The sequence below is a fragment of the Barbus barbus genome, assembly GCF_936440315.1.
Source record: "Barbus barbus genome assembly, chromosome: 45".
Lineage (NCBI taxonomy): Eukaryota > Metazoa > Chordata > Actinopteri > Cypriniformes > Cyprinidae > Barbus > Barbus barbus.
Window position 1 is genome coordinate 19654230 of NC_136723.1, and position 22731 is coordinate 19676960.

Consider the following 22731-nt stretch of genomic DNA (forward strand, 5'->3'; position numbering starts at 1 on the left):
TTTTTTATATGATAGTGCATGTAATTTAAAAGTATTAACCAAGTAGAGTTAGTTGTAGGTTCTGTTGTCACGTTGTTAGCGGATAGCTTACATGTGTAGGTTTGAGCGCGCAAATTTTTTAAACCATAAACAGACGTTGGTTGTAGTAATTATACCGTATTAAGTAAGTAGCTAACTGTGAGACATTAGCTAATTTTTTGGAGCCTCATTTCGGAAAAAAAAAAAAGTCATTATCTCTTAACTTTAGCTTTTCTTAGTGCTAACAGCGATCTCTTTCCCTGTGTAGGTTCACTCCACAGAGGTGACCACTGGGGAATTAATCTAAAATGAGTAATGTTAACTGGACTTCTTCATATTTTTCTTCCCTGCTGTGATTTTGTGATACCGAGCAGCCGTTGTCTGCTTCGTCAACTGAAAAATGGTAAATCGATAAAGATAAGGGATTATTTGTGCGCAAATTTGGACTCTGTGCTACCATAGGTACAGATTATTAACAGTTGAATCTTATTCTATTGATATATTATTTTGCAGCCTTGTGCTACAGCCACTGATGGTTAAGGGCTTGCTTGATTGTTCAAGGCAATGTTGTCCTTCTCATTTTTATTGTATTTTCAAATGACAAGTCATCCACAAATTTGTTGTGAGCAGTTTCATGTAGGAACTATTTTCTTTCTACAGATATAGTACATTACCAAGAGTCAAATCAGACATTTGACAGTCATAATTGACGTTAACACACAGGGAACATGTATTACGGACGCCTCACAGATCCAAAAATAATGTTTTATGTTTTGATTAAAAGATAGCATTAAATGTCAGTGAAACCCTAAGAATTCACAACATTTTTTACAATAGTTCTTTAATTATAATGCTATGTATATGACTGATTCATGTTCTGCATTTCTGTTTTGAGCTGCGCGCGCTGAAGATAACCAGTAGAATGAAGCATTTGATAGCAAGTTTATAATCAATGGGATTTAACTCATCATTTATCTCATATAGAATATGCTTCATTATTTATACAACATAACGTTATATTACGACTTATAGGCTATCTGCACAAAGTGCCCTGAAAGCATGAAAGTGTCTGCGCGGCTCTGAATGAACTCCTTTTGTGGACGCATTCTTCACGCAACAACATGCAGAAACATGCCAAAGAACGAGCTGCGTGCAACAAAACAATACAACGAAAAAGCATGCGGACCGCGAACCGCGTGCCGAACAAAACACAACACATGGACAGAGGAGCGCATGGCCTGAGCGAACTCGACACCGCACGGTCCCACAGCAAGACCAACCTGGAGCGTGAGTGTCCGAACCCCGACACGAAAACCAGAACCGAGCCTGAACAAGACAAGAGTGCCGAGATCCGAACACCACGCTCCAACATGAAACAGAGCACGTAGACAAGAGAGCGTGCGCGCGGCTCACCAGAAAACAAGACAAGAAGGGAGTGTCAGGGCTCTTGTCACAAAACCATGAATAAACTAGACCGAAGTGACAGAACACTGACACTGTGAGGTCACAGTATACAGCTGTCATTTCACAATTATTTACTGTAAAAATGATACAGTAACTTACTGTGAAAGTAATGCACAACTAGTAGCCAGTAATTTACTGTGAATTTACGGTCAAATTTTTTACAGTGTGGTGATTGGTTAGCTGTCTCAGTGCGTTGTGATTGGCGAACAGCTTAGACGGCGTTTCAGTATTGCCCCGCCCCTTGCCAGAACAGCAACTTCGTCAATATTGATCAAGAGGATCGCGCTGAACCTTTGCATGCACGGATATTGCAAGACATATTAAAGTGGTAATGTTATTCTTGTAGTTTTTTTTTTCTTTTGGCCTTGACTGAAATATGCAGCATGTTAACTTAATAAAACCACTTAAGAGAAGCAAATATCTAAATATATGCTGTTAATTGAGCTTCAGATGGCCATTAGCCCAGTCCAGAGGTGTTAATTAACAGCAGTGTGCAAACAGGTTGGGTGTAAATTCATGAAAAGACTGAGGAGTGCAGTTAAAACCAGTGAAAGCATTGTTTCTATCATCAGTCGTCATAGGATGGATTCTGAGTTTTGGAAACCAAAAGTTTTTGAAACCCACAAAAAGACCTACGTAAGTAGAAAGTGAACTAGTAAGATATATAGAAAGAAAAGTAGCACAACTATGATGAGTAGTCGGTAGAACTGTGAGAAGACGTGAGTTTTCAGTGTTGTGTTTCTGCTAGTTTTACTGATATGTGCTGACAGGAGGTAGGGAGCACAATCTGTCAGTCAGCTGCTTTGATTTCAAGAAGGAAAGATGAATCCAGAATGTTTGTGAGAAATACAAAATGCCTCTGGGCAATGTATTGTATTGTATATTATCGATAGCTAACACGTTCTGTCATATTGTTCTGTAAGAGAATTTGCAGCTGTCGTCATAAAGCCTGAAATAAGAAAAAAGCCTTTTTCTCTAGCCTGTGCTTTATTGAACTCTGACAGCAATTTAAAATGTCAAGACTTGTATAGAAGCTCTTTAGTTTGTCTGAAGAGCTTCTATACAAATCTTGACAATTTCAATTGTTGGCAAAAAGTTTTCAAGCTGCTATTTCTATCCACAGTTGGATTACTTTTAACTCGACTAGTTTTTATTCAGTAAGGGGCTTATTATTATTATTTAAACAGCAAGTATACAAATATAGTGAGACAGAATAGTGCTACTACCAATGTTTGGGTACTAGTTATCTTATTTTTAACCCAACATATGAAGATCTTTGTTTTGCAGCTTTTCATTTACATTGGAACAGAATGAAAATGGGAATGTCCTTTATTATCTGTCCATTTGGGGTAGGCTACTAGTGATGTTATCTTTAACCCAACTATTTTTTGCAGTTTTACCTTCTTTTTTCAACTCAGCAAGTTTGAATGCGTGCATCTCAGGAGGACAATTTAAATAGCAACGGTCGTAACGGTCAGACACTGCTAGAGGAAGATATAGTTAGCCTGTTTGTAACCAATATTATTTATTTATTTATATGCTGTTAGTATGATTTATCATCCCATCCCTCAACATTATTGCAATGGTAAGACACCGAAACCCCCAAAACAACAAATATTTACCTCAGAACATGCTTCAGTTTGGCACGGCGTTTTGACGACGTTGTTCACAAACCATCCAGCTCTCTTTCCTAAGCTGAAAATTGTGATACTTTAATTCGTTAATTCATATTGTATGCTGCTTACTTGTGTCAGAGATACTCTTTGAGGAGCTGGGAGGAGGAGACGGGGGGAGGTGGAGCAAAGCCGTTCAGCGCTCCTCCACGGCTGCTTCATCCTCCACTGAGTGAAGGAGAGAGTGAGAGAGTATGGAGCTAACTGTGAGTGAGCCGGACACTGATGCGCTCTGAGCGGCAGAGTGAGAGAACACACACCGGGTTCGAGACGCAGCGCACGAGAACAGCGCCTATAGGCTGCATTTAAGCACTGATATCAGTCCAAGCAAGAAGAAAAAGCGTAGAAAAGGAGCAGGACACAACCTCCAGAAATAACAGATCGATCTTTTGGAAAAAATCAGCGCTCCTAACTTTGAAGGACCGCAGTGAGCGCGCATCACTGCCTCGGTAACCATCACACTGAAGAGATCCTCACCGACTCCAGCGATGCGTTCCGGGGTGCTGCTGCTGCTGATCGCCGGGCTGCTCGGGTTCGGTATGTGAACGGAGTTTTTACAAATTCTCTACGCATCATATTCACATGTCAGTTACTTTAGACGTAGGGAAAAGTGCGCAGAGTGCCTGCCCTCATGATATCCAGCTGTCTTTAACTGAAAAATTATACAATGATTTGTAGTATTACCTGTTTTGTGTATTTCACATTATATGTTGTTTGCTTGTGGTGGTTCGCAGTTCCCGGCGTTTGTTTGATTTTAGGTTTGTGCTGCACAGGTTCGCGCGCATCGGTTGTGTTACGGACATGGCAACCACATTATTCTAATCAGTGGCATCCCTTTAGAACTTTTCTTTCTGTTTCATGTGATCATTGTAACTTGATTTAGAAATGTGCATTAATCAGACATAAATTAGCAGTCTGCGATGGTTTGGGGGTTCCAACCTCCCAAATTAAGACGTGCACCCTTTACAATGAAGTCGGGGTCTTTAAAGAACGTAACTTTTCTGCATATATGTTTTCACATGATTTTAATTTTCACGTTAACCAGAAAAGTTCATAAGTTCATATTTTTTTACCTTAAGATAAATGATAAATGTTCACGAACAGAAATCGGATGAGCAAAATAGGTTTCTATAATAAAAAGAATCTTAATTTATGCACAAATTAGTGCATTGAAATTTGTCCTGATAAAATTCATGTTGACGTCCCCTCACTAAAAAGTCACTGTAGGCTATAACTCGCAAACTGTGCACTCTTCAGTTTATATAATTTTCTACCTAAAAATATAAGAGAAAGTGAGATGTGTATGTGTAAATGTTTGAGTGGTTTTGTTGAGGTTAGAATCCATTCTTAAACATTTCCATTATCCTTGGTGATTTAAGCTTTTGGGGTAGATATAACGACAGAGATCACAGCCCAACACTCGTTTTCATTGTGCCATGTTTCAAGTGCCATGACCTCTGCTCCCTTCAGCCCTCATTTGAGATTCTGTGTTGTCTGATTGTGTGAGCTTGAAATAACCCGAAGACAAACCCTTGAACGCTCACATTTAAGGTCCAGCATGGGCCAAACTCCTCATTTGAATCTGAAACGGGCAATAAAGCCTCCGGTATGGCTCCTGCATGCACACTTGAGCGAATGGACATCAAATCTCAAGATACTTTCTTGTTTATTACTGCTTTTTATGAGTCTGTGTGCCGAGATGCTAAGCCTCACATGGCTGTTTCTTTTTTCTTTTCTTTTTTTTGTACCTCCCTAGTGTGAGTCTTAAGAGGGAGTGCTTTGCCATCAGTCTGAAAATCATTTTTTATGACCTGAGAGAAAACACTGACAGGATTTTTGCTGCAGAGTTGTGTTTACGCCATATGCACACGGTGTTGCACTCCATCGGCTCAGAACTTCAAGTTTACACACTGATGATGTACTGCAGCCCCCTTCTGCTCCCATCAAGTTTGTGTTACCTGACAGCATCTCAGCAAACCAAGAAACGTTTCATGGACATTTTCAAAACTATACATAAAATTAACGATCACCTTCTCCCAACCGTCTATGCGAGGGATTAATCTGAGTAACAGTTATTTATACTTGCCGTCAAAGAAGCTGTTCCTCTGGTGAGCCGAGATGCTATCAGGTGAGACTTGTGTTTGTACCAGTCCCTGGGGATGCTTTGTTAACCATGGCCAACTCTTGTGTTACAAATGAACGCCGGGTTTATTTAGCATCTCTTGACAGTTGAATCACGGTGCTGTGGCCAGGGAAACAGAAGGAGAGGAAAAGTCGATGCGATCTGACACCCTTCATCTGATCCCTTTATCTGCGCCGTGGCCCTGCTGCCTCCCCAGCAGTGAGGGGGAGCGGCAGATCTTTCCCCCGCAGCGACAGGGACAATCTCATTCACGCTTGGCCCAGACTCCTCTTATAGCTCTCACCGAACAAGGAGCAGCCAAGGACCCTGTGAAACGGACCCTCGGGCAGACCAGCTCAAAGAGACTCAAGAGTGGTCGCCAAAATAAGTGCAACTCTTAAAAAAATGTTTTAGCTTAAACTCCGTCACAGAAAGTCGCAGCATGTTGAACTAAGCAAATATTGAATTTCCCAGATCCCGCCCACCGCACTCCACAACTTCCTGATTGCTGCAGAAGGCATCATGTTTCCTCTTTAAGTGCCATAAACACCATCAGCATTGTCAGCAGTGACTTGGAGCCGTGGGGGCAGTGGAGCGCTGCATGGTTTTGTGCAGCCCACACGCTGCCATACAAGATGCTGTCAACGCTTGCTAACAATTATATTGTAATCAGAGCTGGTCTTTCATAAAACATGGACTGTGGGGGCATCTTGGCTGTTGTTTGACAAGCTACCTTGGCCTTTTGTCTGTAAGCGGCTTTGGTTGTATTATGTAGGCTAGATTTCTAAAGCTGTGGCACTCTGATAATGCTGGAAACTGAGTGCCTTCATGTATATTTGTTACATGAATTATACTATTATACATGATTATACTAGTTCATGAGGGCTCAGCATTCTCAGACTTTTTCTATTGGCCTGGTCGGACCAGTGGTTCATATTGTTCACTTGCCCTGCCAAAATTGTCATAGGAGAAAAAGAAAAAGTTATTGTTCACATTATTGTTGATTCTGTATTTTAATAAATAAGGTTGTTACAACACTAAAATTTTAGATATGGGTGAGTAAACTTCCCGCTTTTCTGTTGGCCTGGTTGGCCCAGTGGTTCAGATTTCTTTTTTTGTTGCATGTCATGCCAAAATTTTCACTGGAAAAAAGTTGACCCATGTAACCTTGTATTTTAATAAATAAGCTTGTTACAACTTTAGAAATTATAGATACCAGTGAAATTTCACAATTCTCAATTCCAGTTCTGGCACCATAGCAAAAACTATTAACTTAACTAATGTAAAGTTTACAAACAGTATTCAAGACAAGTAAACAGTCATTCATAAAATAAGAACAAATGAACAAATTGCAAACAATAGCAAAAATAAATACAATAGTACAAAGATACAAATGAAATAAATATATTTTTTAAAGATTTATTATAAGATTTACTATTATTATATTTATTATTTATAAATTAAGTATGCATTGTTTTGTTTTTTTAAAGCTACAAATTTGCGCAGTGTGTTTTTTTTTCTTTATTGTATGAATAACTTTACAGACAAAGACAGCAGCAGGTATATTAGGCTGCAGCCACCTTAAAGGGTTAGTTCACCCCAAAATGAAAATTATGTCATTAATTACTCACCCTCTTGTCGTTCCAAACCCGTAAGACCTTCGTTCATCTTTGGAACACAAATTACGATATTTTTGATGAAATCGGAGAGCTATCTGACCCTTCATAGACAGCAACGCAACTGAAATATTCCCAGGTCCAGAAACTTAGTAAATACATCAGTAAAACAGTCCATGTTACATCAGTGGCTCAACTTCAGTTTTGCGACGCTATGAGAACCCTTTTTTTCAAAGAAAACAAAAATAACAATTTACTCAACCATTCTTCTCCCCCGAGTTACGTCGTCCGCCATTTTAGAGAGTATCACAATGCATATGCACGTTTTCACCTAAGCGTAAACAACGCTTATTACGCAGCTTTCGTTCATGCACATGCTTTCCCCCTGAACGTAAACAACGCTGATTACGTCAAATACGTTCTTGGGTACTCTCCAAAATGGCTGAACACGTAACTCGTGGAAGAAGAATGGTTGAGTAAATTATTTTAGTTTTCTTTGCTCAAAAAAAAGTATTCTCGTAGCATTGCAAAACTGAAGCCACTGATGTAACATGGTCTTTTTTACCGATGTATTTACTACGTTTCTGGACCTGGGAACATATCAGTTGCATTGCTGCTTATGGAGGGTCAGATAGCTCTCCAATTTAATCAAAAATATCTTAATTTGTGTTCCGAAGATGAACGAAGGTCTTACGGGTTTGGAACGACATGAGGGTGAGTAATTAATGACATAATTTTAATTTTGGGGTGAACTAACCCTTTAAGACCTAATGCACAGATTCAATATATTAACAAGCATCCTATTTTATCCCAACTTCTTACATTCATAGTTGACTGTGTTTAAGAGGATACTCACCAAGGTGGACATTTTGGCATAATTGTAAGTTTATTTGTCTGTTCTAGTGTGATTAAAAACGCAAAAGAGAACTCAATTTGGTACTCGCACACTGTTTGAGAGGTGGCTTTTATATTTGGGTGTGTGTGCACAGAAAACCATCTCAGACAGTGCGTGAGTACTGAATTAGCCTAAGCTTGAATGTTTACATTTGGCAAGACTTGTCCCAAACATCTTTCACACTGACCCTATTGGACAGTCTTTATTGTCACATCCTAAACGTAGAAGGAATAGTAAGATCATCTCTAAAAGACTTTTAGAATTTATTCGGTTCATGTTGAAGATCCTGAGAGTCTCCACTGATGTTCATAAAGCGGTATTATGGTGTTCATTTGTGCTTTCCAAGGACAGCTTGTCCAGGCATTACAGAAGCAAGGCTGTATATCTCTTTCTGTTGGTAGAAGCTTGAATTTTCTCCCACCTCTTTCTTTTATTTCAAACATCTGTGAACTCTCCACTGCCTCAAAGCTGCATTTAAGCTTCAGCCTGCAATGTGGTATTTAAGTGTAATCTGGTCTGTGAAGCACCCAGGTAAACACCAATTTTCTCCCAGCTGGTCTCATCCCTCTTGCTGTCCGGTTGAGCGTGATGGCTCGACTCGGGCCGGGTCAGTCCGGGAATGAGGCGGAGTGCGTTCCCGACTTCGACTCAGCCCATGTGGATGGGGGTCAGCCTCTATGTGCTCTCTCCTCTATTTGTTTTTTATGTAATTTGATTTGAGGCAGACAGAGATGGATTAGCCCATAAATAAGTGAAGAGAAAATCACAACTCAGAGAGACGGCAGAGATAGAAAGAGCTCGGTGTTATTCTCTCTGGCATGCCATCATTCCGAGAGCATTTCCACAGATGCCGTCCGAGATGCATGGACAACACTCGTAAAACAAAAGAAAACAGAAAGGCTATTTGTTACTGAGACTTTGACATTTTATCAGTGTTTCTGGACGCCGTGCACCTCACAAACTGACAGCTGGGAGTGTAGACACGCTGCTCTCAGTGGCGGCGCTAGGGCAGGGCTTGACGGGTCTATAGCCCCATCAGAAACTTGCTTAGCCCCCTCCAAGGATTTCCAAATGATTCTCCTGTTTTTAAACTCTCCGTGTCACTCTCATTAACATAGAAAAATAAACATTAAAAACCTAAAAAAAGTGCCTAATATGTGGCCTATAAACAATTGATATTAGGGGGAGGGGTCAAGCAACTCAAGCAATCAATGCACAAACTTTGCGCAAGACGGTGAACGTCAATTCACTATAGTGAAAGTGAAAGTAAAAAACTGATGGCTAACGCTGCATTAACGGCGCATATTCTCTCTGAGACAACGAGAGACGAATCTACTCGTATATAACTGTCTTAAATTATTCCCTTAATATTTCTCTTGTGGCTCATATAGCCTAATTAAAAACATGAGAAGAAACGTATTTCGCATTAAACAGGTTGTTTTTGAAAATCAGAGCCTGAAATAAAGCTGCTCTGAATTGTCATTGATGACTGCAGTGTTAATAATTTTAATTATAGGCCTATAATTCATTGTATAAATTAATAGACCTGTTTTAAAAAATCTTTTTAAAAACATTTTCATCATGCAGTGATGCCCTATTAAATTATTACGGGGCAATCATTTCATGAAATTCAATAATAAAAGTAATCTAATAATAATAATAAATCCTCTTAATATTGCCAATTTTTTATGCATATCTCTGGCTATCATCGACACATGATACCATGCAAATCAGCACGGGGAGGTTATCACCCGCAATGTGTGCCCATGTGGAAATAGTTCTATGAATTGTAAACAAAAATAAAAAAATTGTAGTATTTATTGAATTGAAAAAAAAGAAAAAAATCCCAACTTTCTCTCTTTTCTATATTTGTTCATAAATTATATAACTTTGTAAGTGTCATATTTGGCAGTTGGCATTAGTATAGTACTAATAACTGTGGAGAAGTTTAATACCACAGAAAAAAGTAGTATATATTAAAATTCGTTTAAAAAATACCTTTGGAACTTTCTGTCTCTTTTTCGAAGCTGCTGTATATAAAAAACTGATAGCTAAAGTTTAGGCGTTCATTACTTTCTCTCAATTTAATTAGTTTTTTAGCACCCCCTCTGAACTGTTAAGCCCCCCCTTAGCACCCCCAACAAAAAAAACCTGGAGCCACCACTGGCTGCTCTACTTGTCTCCAGGTTAATTAGATCACATTAAAGCGCGAAGGCTGATAGATTTTTTTAAATGTCACTTAACACTTTCCATCAAAGTTTCTTCCTCCTCACCCACACCGAAGCATTGACAGGCCTAATGGGATCTAAGCAGGTAATAACAAAGTCATTTCTTGACATGTTTGTATATGAGCAACCCCATGTGTGAGTGTGTGTGAGGGTCCCTGCTGTATGTGTGGGTGGCAGTTCGTCTGTGTGTTTATGAGCTTATTTTTCCTCACTCTGCACAATCAATCATTTGATCATTTATTTCTCTCTCTAATTTGCTGAAGGGGGTAGTTTAAAAAAACATCAGCATCATTTTATTCTCGCACTATATTGCAGCTATGAATCAATGTGACACAATGTGCCACATATTTGTGTTGCATCGCAAGCAGTTGTTTGGTTGTCGTCCTGACAGACTTTGAGAGATAGACTTAAGTAGGCCTGGTAAATTCCGCTCGGATTTATGTTGTTGAATGTGAAACGCTTGATCTGATAAGGGATTCTGTGTCTGCAGGAAGTTTGTGCCACGGACAATCGCACACCTGGATTGACAGGTTTGGAGCTTGGAGTCTGGTGGCATTACATATCGAGCCTGTTTACCACAGCACGGATGAGTGCCACAATACAAGCATCAGTCTGGCTTATTTAAATGCAAATCAATCTTTTGACTACACAACAGCGATTGAGGGCGGGGTTACTGTCCTCTTACCTTTAGATAATTCTGTGTATGTTTTTCTGGGGTAACAATGCATCCTTAGCAGCTGCCTTTGTAATTTCACCTTCCAAATCCCTGGATTGCTTTGTGGTCACATTTCTGATAAGAGGTTGACGGTGCTCTTCAGAGTGACCAATTTCACAACACAAGATGCTTTGCTGCAGAGGAAGCCTTTTATCGGGAGTGGTGTGTTCTGAACCCCGTGAGGCGCGGTTAATACTTCTTCATTATTTTGTGCTAGTAAACCGAATGCTTTGATGGCATCTTTTGATGGGAACTGCAAGTAGTCGCCACGGGAGCTTATAATAATTGTTCTCAGCATGCGTCTCTGTGTTGTCTTTCTTTGTTTGAGGCAGATTTGAAAGCCTTAAAGCATTTCCCATAAAGAACCTCTAATAATGTTCTTCTTGAAACAGGCCCAACACCCAAGTTTACTTTCCGGAGACTTGAGCGACTGGCGGAACCTCGTTATCTTGTGTTTGGTGACGTCTGCAGTGGTCCGATCTCGGTAAAGCAAGTGAAATGTTTCACTAACAATGAGTTATTTCCCACTAGTCTGAAATCAAGGTGCGTTGTGGAAACTCTTGAAATAGACATAATTGTTTGTTGGAGTCTTGTATAAACCTTAGATGTTTTAGCAGACTGGTTCCCTGGCGTTCTATCTTGTGAAATCAAGTAAGATAAAGATGCATCTGGCAAAGCCTCTGAGACTGTGCTTTTATTAAATCTTGAAATTGAATCATTCCTTCACTCAGAAATAAAAAAAAGTTGTCCGAGACTCAGCTGTCTGAGTGTTTGTCTTTGACTCATGTTTAAACCCCTAGACTACCTCAGAACAACCGCGCAACTTCTGTTGAGTGCAGTACAGCCATGCCTTTTTCAGCACAGTAAACGAGGCCATCTGTACATTAAGAAGAGCTCGTTTTGAATGGCTGCCTCAATTGCTGTGGTGCCATGATTTAATAAAAGAAAACTCTTATTCAATCAGCAGCTCTGAAACATCCGCAGAAAATCACACATGATGCGCGGACGCATCCGTCCGGCACGCCTGCTTGGCCGCCGACCAAAGCTAAATGGTGCAGCTTGAGTGAATTGACTCCTCCTGTTTCGAGTGAGCCAAAAAAACACAAAACCGGCTTCTTTTAATATCAGATACGTCCCACGAAGGAATGAAACGATGCAGGATGCTGAAGCCAAAGCAAGATTCTGTTAAGATCCTGTCAGTCCTCTGCGGCTTGAGCCGAGTATGGGCTGATAAACAGAAAATCTGAGCTAAGTGCAGTTTATTTTCTCCTTATCAATACTGATAATGGTCTGTAATGAAGAACGGCTGGGCAGTAATCTTATAAAAGCCATGAAGTCAGATCAGATAGCACACAGACAGATCTAGAGAGCACAGAGTTTTTTAAAAGTAGCCAGTAGGCTGAACCCCATTTTAAGTGCGCTTTGAAAATAATGCATCTGTCGAATGACATCGTTTGAGGTTCAGCAAAGCAGGTGAGACTGAAGTAAAGGTGCGACTATGTGTTCTTGCCTGACAGCTTTTCAGGACTGAAAGCTCCATTTCCTGTTTGAAAGCTGATTTTTTTTTAGATTGCTGCAGAAAGATGAAAAGAGGTTGAGAAAGAGTCGACAGGCATGCCTCAACTTTGACAGGAAGAGTTAGATTTTTTTGTGAGACAAAAGGCTTCGGCAGCAGCTTGATAACAGATTGTTTTTTTCCAGGGAGAACATTAACAATAACTCAACTTTACATGTATTGATAGTTATTCAACAGAAACAGACAACAGAGAACTGAAGAGTGCAGTTGTAATTTTGAAACATCGATATTTATTGACAACCACAGAGTCCACCTGACCTCTCTGCTGAAGCTATTTCTCCAAAGGACTAGGAGAGGAATATGTTGTAACATCGAATGTTTATATTTGCATCAACAATTTCCAACAAAAAAATGAATAAAATGCACTTTGCTATGAATTATTGTGCATCTCGGAGAGTCTCGGCAGAAAATCTGCATGAAATGATACATTATCCTGAATTCACTATCATGAGCCTTGACTGTATGTGGTTGTTTATCTTCCATTTAAGGTATGAATTTATTATGGAGGAGAACAAAAGAGGGCCATTTTCAGACAACTTAAGTGCTTTTGCACAAATAAACATTTTAGAAAACAAAACTAGGGAGCCAGGTTCGTCCCATAGGCACTGATAAAGCATAAATACATAATTAATAGGCTCTCCGTCAGAGGTCTTCACATGAATGCTTTTTGATGCTCCAAGCGTACGGAATGATGTGACACCATCTACACTTATTAAAGATCAAGGTCCCAGAGGATATGACTAGCACTTACCACTTTCTAAATCAGAGGCAATGCTCTATATATCTGTAGATGTTTTTTATTTATTTATTGTCGTTTCTACAGCCCTAGCAGTTTTTAGGAACATCCGCAAAGCTCCTTTTCAGGGACATGCATCAGTGCGAAGGTTGGGAGTCCAGCTAAATCATCTTTTGCTTTGAAGCATGATCATCCTGAAGTGCATTTTTCAGGTAGAAGAGAATTTTGGCTGGACACACTGGCTAATCGGAAGCCTTTTTCTGGCTGGGAAACTTTCGAGGAGGGTGTTTTAACTTGGCGCCTCCTGAACCCCTGCAGCTCCTGATTGCTTGCAGCCCATAAATGTGCTCTCTCTGAATTCATTTGTAGGTCGGCTATATGGCACGTATTGCTGAGCTGGTGGTTGTACCAGGCATGTAGTCCTGTTTCTGGCCCTTGGGGTTCCCCTTCCTCGGGCTAATGGTCCAGCTCCAGCCTCTGCTGTGCGTTAGATGATGGAAGCAGGTTTGGTAAATAGCAAAGACTGACTGCTGTGTTCAAACATCCCTAATGGGACTCTGGTGCAAATTATCATCTGGGTGGTAAAGACGACTGCAGACGGGGAAAGAGGGAGACAAGACTGATGGTATTCCATACTTGCATGTTTCCTTTAAATGGGACTAAAGGTGTGAAAACATTCTGAACAACAAATAAAACCCAGAGAGTCCATTATAATATCGTTCACAGCTTTGGACTTTCATTTCATGCATCTTCTCTCTGTGAAGACATTATCATATGTCTGCAGTCACTCCTGGTGTCATATTGAGCTGAGAAACACAGAAACACGTTCCTTGCTGAGCGTATTAAGATCTTCTCTCACTCATTATTTTGCTCCATTATCACAAAAAAAATATTCTTTTGAGGTGCAAACAGTCTTTAAAGAGTATGAGTATCCTTTTAGGCTCAGTGGAAGTTTTCATTTCTCAGAAGCTGCTCTTCTATAGCTCAGGAGAGTTGGAGTGTGATCCGCATGTTTCTTTTAGAGGGGTCATTATGAGAAATCTAATTTTTCCTTCTAAGTAATATAAAAGCACACGATAACTTTTAGATCTTAGAATAATCTTCCAGAAAAAGACACTTAGCTGCAAAAATGGATTGACCTGAGCTGATTTTTTTCATCTTACTTTCTTCAATAATTTCATTGAAGTTACTGTTCATGTGAAAATTATTAGTAGCGTTGCATATGTACCCAGGTTTCAATTATAGTTCATTTAAAGCCACATTTTGAATTAGGGATGTATGATATATCAGTACAATTTTTAAATAATAGATACTGGGTAGGACAATATTGGATATTTAGTTGTTCATGCTCAATTATTTATTTTTTATAATAGATTACTTTTGCCATCATCTAGTGCTCACTTAATTTTCAGAAATACTAATATTGTACAATAATGCTGTTGAATACCATTTCTGCCAAGACTCAACTAGTGAATAATGAAAAGTGAATATTTTTACTTTAATGAAAGTATTCTGCAGTGACCTTAACACATATCGAATGACACTTCTAAATCTTGTACAAATAATTATAATTTGTCTGTAGTTTTTTTCTTAAAAATATCTTGGGAGAAGTAAAGAGATGTTGTCAAACATGTTGTTCAGATAAGGGATTCTATGTGCTAGGTTATATTTATCCACTTCTGGATTGTTCTTGGACAGTTCTTGGCTTTATTTAAAGTTCTAGAAAATAGGCAAATATAATGGTTACTTTTGTGTAACTGATTTGTTTAGTGTAGCTATATAAACTAGAATGTACATTTCCTGAAGAAAATGTGAGTGGGTGCTTGCAGTGGCAAAATTTGCCACTCGGTTGCTAGGGTGTAAGTAGTATTTCTATGTGCTAGAATGGAAGATATCCCTCTTTGGATTTTGGTTGCTAGGGTACTCTGTTTGGTTGCTAGGGAGTGGCTTGGCAGCTGCCAAAGATAAAAATGCAAAGGCGTCTTGTCACTATGAATGATATAAACCAACTCCCGTGCCTCTGTGACATTCAGAACGGAAGATATCCCTCTTTGGATTTTGGTTGCTAGGGTACTCTGTTTGGTTGCTATGGAGTTGCTTGGCAGCTGCCAATGATGAAATTCCAAAGGCTTCTTGTCAGTATGAATGATATAATCCAACTCCTATGCCTCTGTGACATTCAGAATGGAAGATATCCCTCTTTGGATTTTGGTTGCTAAGGTGCTTGACAATGGTTGCTAGGGAGGGGCTAGGAAGTGTTGAGGTGATTTATGATTGGCTGTTTGCTGCCCCGAGTCAAATGAGACCACCCTCATGTTTCCATGACAATTCAGTCTGGAGATATCCCTTTAATCTCTTTCAATGGATGTCTATGGAACTTGTTGCTAAGGTGCTCTAAATGGTTGCTAGGGCGTGGCTTGATAGCTTCACAATGATCCTGAGAGATTGATTGGCCGTCTGAGTAAAATGAGCCTGCCTCCTTGTCTCTATGACACTGTGATCCAGAGCTATGTTCAATACAAAATCCCTATGCAATTTACCATTGTAGGTGAAACGCATGCATTTCATGGGACGTCCTGCTCCATAGTAAGTCAATGGGAACTTTTGGGCAGCTCCTGCCCCCCAGGAGTGCAACTTTTACCCCATTGTGAGGTATGTTCTTACAGACCGTGCCAGCCTCTTCAAATGTGGCAAATCACAAGTTTCTGTGAAATCCTCGCTCTTAGCTATGACTCGTCAAAATTTGTCGCAATGTTAAGTCTATAGGATTTTTTGGCCACTTTTTCGCCCCTGGGGCGAACACCGTACCCCCGATCGCTTATAAAAGTCATAGCACACCATTCCCGAATAATCCGCACAATTTGACGCCTCATTTGTGGGTCTGTGACAAAAGCTGCGGGAGGAGTTACTAGTTAGTACTTTTTATGTGGGTGGAATCCTCCTTGCTGACTATTGCTGTGTCCCAATTCAGAGGTTGCATCCTTCTAAGACTGTGTCACAGTGGCACGACGAAGAATGTCTCAATTCGGAGGCTCCTTCAAATGCGGCTTCGAAATGCATCCTTTGTTTCCCAGGCAACAAAGAATACAACTGATGGATTCTTTGGGGCCCAGACAATCCTGAGATTCATTGACGATTTTTGAGAGAAAAGGGTGGATTACACTTTTAAATGCCAGTTCTGGGTTTTAACTTACTTGACTATCAATGATACAAATATATATGAAAAAAAAAATATTTAAATGTTGACACATAATCTTACTAAGATGTAATTTTTTATACATAGCTTCTACTTTTTATTATGTATATAAATGGACCGCGGTGAGCATATTTAGACAGGCTGTGAATTGTCAACGGCAGCTGCCACAGTCACTAGGAGATACGATCAATCCTCCGTAATCTACATCATCCTATTTAACAATGCTCTGTCTAACCTTTGTGGCCTTCAAAGGCATGGCCTTTGAAGTCTGCATCCTTCGATGTAGAGACCTGCGCGGGACCTGCGCAATATTCTGTCCTGCGCCTGCCCGCTCCCGCAGAAATATATCTTATCTGGTCCCGCTCCCGCCCGTGACATTCATGTTTTGTCCCTCTCCCGCCCGCAAAAGCCTGCATAAAAGTAATCTATATAGATTTTTTTTCTGTACATCGAAGAAATTTACATGAAATGGTTCTGTAACATCTCCTAAGCTCCACAACATCCCAGCAGAAACGCTCCCGATAAAATATTTGTTATTTAGGCTAAGCATCAACATTCACAAACCACTGTTATTTTTAACAGAAAAGCAAGCATGAGCTGCTGCCAGCATGGTTAAGCACGGCAAAATGCGAGCAGCGCTTCCTTTTATTATCACTAAAAGCTGACATCTCAGTTCATCGCGATCTCATGAAGCTCTGTTATAACACAATGAACATATGCACAATGAATCTTTCACAATGTCTACACTTCGTGTATTAAAATGAGACGATTCATGAGCATGCAATTTCAGCACTGTGAGTCACCTCTGACTGGCCATTTCATTCCAGAAATCAACAGCTGAGTCTGTGATTGGCTATATTGCGCAACCCTTTAAACACGTGTTATAAATAGAAACTCTGCCTAGCTTGCACGTTAATAATTTTAATGTTAATATTAGCTGTATGAAATGTCGCTGTGCGAAAGATAAATAACAATTGATATGTTTTAGACATTTTATGTCCGCACACACACAAGTCTCTTCTCCCCCCGCACCCACACTCGCACTCTCCCGTCAAGAGTTGTCCCGCGCCTCACCCTGTTGCATTGGGTCCCGTGGGTCCCGCGTGCAGGTCTCTACTTTGATGTATGCAACCTTCGAATTGGGACACAGCTTGTATCTAGAATTATGAACTCTTATTAATGCAGAGACTGCAACATAGTTTAGATATTTTAGTCTTGGGACAAAATTGGTGGGAAATGTTTCAGTTCTTATTCAAATCTGACCTTTCTTTCTTGTATGTTTTTGGCATTTTTGCACATTTCAGCAGTTTTTGACATCTGATATCTCTTAAGAAGAAATGTCTTGGGTCTAAAGGGTCTATATCTCAAAAGGGAAAAACGAGAAAAGACATTTAAAAGGATGATTCAGACAAAAATGAAAATTTGGTCATTATGTACTCACCCTTATCTTGATCCTTGAAAAATATATTCTTTTGGATTACATAGTAGAAAGTAGCACTGGGCGATATGGCCAAAAAAATTATTAATGTATTTTTTTTTCATATCAGTCATAATTTTTTTAATTTCTTTCAAATTTAAAGGTAGCTCCAAAGTGAAAGTTGTAGAAATCAGACAGTTAACTCTGGTTTTAAACTACTCTTTACACCATGTCTACATCGGACGCGAGTGAATAGAACTCATTATAATCAGTGATGCTGCCTACACTGGATTTCACAAATTTCTAATAATTTTCAATGGTCGCTCTGTCGCGTCCAGTGTAGATAGACTTTAGCTGTTGCAGCGTTCCTGTGTGGACAAGGTGTTATGGTCAGAATATCTCAAACACTTCACATTTTTGAATTCTTTACACTTTTCCAGTCATTTTTCCTTAACAAAATAAATTGGTGGTGGACGAGGAGATACCCCCCTTACTATGTAAAGCGCTTTGAGTGCCTAAAAAAGCGCTATATAAATGTAACAAATTATTATTATTATTAAATATCTTAAAAAATATATATATTTCTTAGTTTCTGCATGGTCCAACGAGTAATATCGTTTCAAAAAAAGAAACAGGTTTGTGATAATATTAATAATAATATTACTTTTTTGTCTCTTAGGAATGCACATTTGATAGTAGTAGCTTGAGTTAGGATGCAGATGTAAATTTACATTTATTGTTAAAATCAGTAACATCTGTAAAAACTGTATCAACCCCATTTTTATATGGTGAAATTTAATTATTCTGACTGTTATTTTTTTGGTCTTTGGTCTTCCATAGTAGCATAGATTTAGATCTATGCTACTATGACAACCACAGTTAAAATCACACAAGTAGTAATTCAATACCGTGGTAAAAATATAATTATATGCTTTCTAGGTATTTGTATGATAAACAATAGTCTAAATACATTTTGTATAAATGCACAAACTCTATGGCTTAATCACAAAATAAATAATGGATAAACAGTCCGTGTGGCGTGCTTCAAATAAATAGCACTCATTTGTTCTGGTTTTGGTGCATAAACATTATATCGAACATTTATCGAGCTCTTGTTATTGTTTTATCAAGAAAAATATCAAAATAATTATCAATTTATTGCCCTGCCCGAGAAGAAAGTCATTCACATTTAAAAATACATAAAAGTGAGTAAATGATGAATTTAAATATTTGGGTGAACTATTCTTTCAAGTAAACATGTGCTTTGACTCTCATTTCAATCTAGAAAAGCAGTTGAGATATTAAAAAGATCTCTGTTGTAACTTTACTTTCCTATGCGGTTTTCATCTGTTCCTGTTTTACAAACATAAAAATGTGGTCCAGGACTGAAATGAGAAGGTCACAGCTCAGTCTCTGAGGCAGATGCATGGGACTCGAGCCCATGGCAAGGTTGTTTTGGACCGCAGTGAGGTTTCCTCCAGTTGCCTGTAATGTAGGACAAACCAAGGGTCCCTCAGAAGATCTCTGTCGTTTTAATACCGCTAGTGTCCAGAGGGTCCAAGAGACAGAAGCTAGTGATAGAGTTACAGCTTCTGCAGAGGCAAACAAGGAGATATGACATGCTGCTGTGATGGGTCTTTAATGCCAGATAGAAAGAGGACACCAGGGAACCGTGAGTGTGTGCTCGCACGTTTACTCTTGGCTTTTAGGGGCGTGAAAGAGTATGAATGTTGGCATAGGTGCGAAAAATAGTGGAGACAACATTTAATTTAGCTTGTCAGTTGTCACGGGTCAAGCTGAAGGGAAAACATCTCCTGTGGCTAAGAGAGCTGATGTGAGAGGAAAGCGTCCGTCCATGTATTGACTGGGAAAAATGTGCATTACGATGGAAAAAATGCATCAGAAAAAACATAGTTAAAGCTCAAGTTGTCAAACTCACCCTCACACTCAGTCGTTTGACCGCGTCAAGACATTTAAATGTGAACCAATTTGATGTGATAGAAAGTTTCAGACATATGCTTCCTTTGAAATCATTGACAGACAAATGTCTTTGAGAATCACATGTCATTCAGGACTTCTAGTACTCGATGATTAGAAAATCTGTTCCTCTGCAAGACTCAGACACAGTTCAGAGACCGTTTCAAGTCGTCTCCGCATTACGCCTTCCCTCGCAATTCGTACTTTTCTAATCTGTCCTTATGGGGCCGTACTGCACATTGACTTGCTGTGTGTTTGGCAGATTGAAGAGGAGCGCTGGGATGAAGCATTGACTCCGTACTGACGGTGCTACTGCTCTTTCTTTAACCCGTCTGCCCTGAACACCTCCCTCTCGCTGGTCAGAGATAAAGTCTTCATCGCTGAATTATAGGGCAGGATAGTCATTAGCCACACTATTTCTCTTCCACACAGAAATGCTCACACATTCCTGACATGCTTTTGAAATAGGAGGGTTGGATTAATGGATTAGTTTTCTTTTCAGTTGTACAAAAGAGTAGGCTACTCGTGTGCTGTGTGAGACGTGCTTTCTGTGTGTGTATGCTTCGGTGCTCAGAAAACCGGACCGAATTGAGTTCTCTCTTGCGTCGTCAAATTTATCCATATGTCTGCTCTTCTCTCATTGCCCTTTTTGAACGTTTTATGAGACGTGCAGAAAGTGTATGTTAGCTTATGTCACACCAGTTTATATGTACATATGATATAACCTCCTAACCACGCAGCAGATTCGTTCTGAATGAATCTCTTCCCAAATCGCTTCCCTCCATAACATTTTCGTCTCGTTTTTATTCATTGACGAAAATGTCAATACATTTTTGTCATAGTTTTTGTCATTCAAAAAGAGTTTTAGTTTGTTATTGTCTCGTTTTCGTTGGTGAATAAAATGTTGTTGACGAAAATTATGACAAATTATTCATCAACAAAATTAACACTGGTTCCAGGTTTCCCAGATTTGATTCGATTCTGCTTCGTAACATCCTGATTTTTTTGTCATCTGCTTATGATTCATTTGGCTATATTTCAGTCATATTGTCCATTTTTCTTACATATGAAAATTGGCTCATAAGAGTCAATATTGAATATTGAATTTGGCTATGGATTTTCAACTAATAACTCTTTCATAACATTTCATCAATAAAAGAACACAGTTTAAGGAGTTTACATGACCTTATACGTTATTGGGCTTATTAAGTTGAATTGGTGAAAGATTGTGCCTGTAAATGCACTGTGTAAGATGAAAGAGGAGGGGATTGTTGAGCCATCAAATACACTGAGATTTCCCCAGAGCTCTTAATGCTACAGGGCAAACCCCAGTGGTTGACTTTACTTCAGTGCTTTATGACACAGGATGGCCTTAAGTCTTTTTGCATTTACTGCTCTCTTCTTGTAATTCTTGACCGTTTCTTACCAAATGACTTATAAGGAGATACATATGTTGAGCGTGTGATAATTATCTCAGCAAGAAGGAGAAGGTACTTTTGACTTAGCACCGAACTTGTCATTGAAAACACAGCACAAGATGTTATTTTAGTTTTCATTAAAGCTATAAGCCACTCAAGGCCATGTGTTTGAATGCTTTTAATCATTTGTAGCAAACGCTGTACTCTAGAAATTAGTTGATGTATGTCAAGGTGTGTGACCATGGCCCATTGCATCATATATTAGAGCTGGAACTGACTGTGTGTATTTTGTCCTATTTGTAGAAGACTGAAATTTTTCCATCACACATATGAGCAATCTTTGCAGATCAGGTGTAGATAGGAAGGTTTTGGCCTTCGGAAGGACTCGCAGTTTCCTTGGCACGGGCTTCTCTAAAACACTCAAAAGCTCTCGGCTTTTCTCTTGGGCTCTGTTTTCTGGCCAGTTGGACGAGACAAGCCGTGTCATTCCTATAGCTGCGTCAGACATGCTGGACATGTGCTGTTTTGAACTTTGGCTTTGATTGCTGGGGTGTGAAAGCGAGTCAGCAAAAGTGTGAAGTGTAAAACTGGCTGAGGGAAAGCAGGATGCTGCATGCCAACAAATATTTTGAATAAGAATTTTTGGGCTTGAGATCTTGTGAAGACACAATTCTCGCTGTGTACTGGATATTTGCATATTATACATTATACCACAGTGAAATATGATACTTTGCAAAAAAAAAAAAACTTGTTTACTTGCTCTAAAAGGTGGATGTTATTAAGTCTGTAAACATTCTCAGTGTGACTTGTTGATTTAGAAAAGACTCCAACAAGAGGCAGATACCAAAAATCCAAAGCACACTTTGCTTTTAGACTATGCAAAAACAAATAATTACTTTGACTTTGAAGAATAAACATATTAAATTAAGCCGTAACAAAAGGAAGGACAAGATACTGAAATAAATTAGTCTTTCTGTCTTTTTTTATGCACCGAGTCTGTGGCGTAATTTGTCGTGAAAACATGACAAATACATTGTTGGCTTCAGTCTGGTGGGCTGAAGTGTTAAATAATTACAATAAACTGCCTCAGTTTCCTCTAAACCAGAGCACTTCAAAGAGCACAACTTATATTTGACGGAGAAAAAAAAAAACCCCTCATGCTGTTCCCAAGAGCTTTGATGAAATATCACAATAACACATAACACAGGGTAAACAGGCAGTTTTCAGCAGGAGCTGAAGTCAATGTAAAAATAATGTTAACCAATAATATTGCAGCATGTTGCAATCCACTCAATTCCCTATGAGACTTACTCTGCATCACTTTCAACGTCACATTGCTTAATTAATTAATTGACTTAATTCTTTTCACGGGCAGCAAATATTAATGTGCAGTAAATGAGCAATGCATTCACACATTCGTTTTGTTGTTACGCCACTACTGAATATTAATATATTAAAGGTCATTCGCGCACTCACACACTTACGTGCAGTCAGCGGCGTAACTTTGCTTTGAAAAGTTGTGGGGACACCGCACAACTCGTTTTGCTATTTGTTTATTTAATAACCGAATTTACTTGGGGACTGAGTTCAGAGTTGGAAATGCACTTAATTTTCACTTTGATGTACACATGCATCACATTCACAAATATGTCTATAAACATCCGAATAAGCAAAACATTC

General features: G+C 39.3%; 1 protein-coding gene across 1 annotated transcript in view; it reads left to right on the forward strand.

The window, feature by feature from the left end:
• Positions 1-3643: 3643 nt before the first annotated feature.
• The window catches only part of LOC306864264 (kin of IRRE-like protein 3), a gene marked incomplete at both ends in the record, with an annotated part of 148793 nt that continues 129705 nt past the window's right edge, over positions 3644-22731 (forward strand). The window contains one exon of the mRNA XM_079408167.1: positions 3644-3692. Within this exon, the coding sequence (XP_079264293.1) occupies positions 3644-3692 (49 nt within the window). The remainder of the gene's footprint in view (positions 3693-22731) is intronic.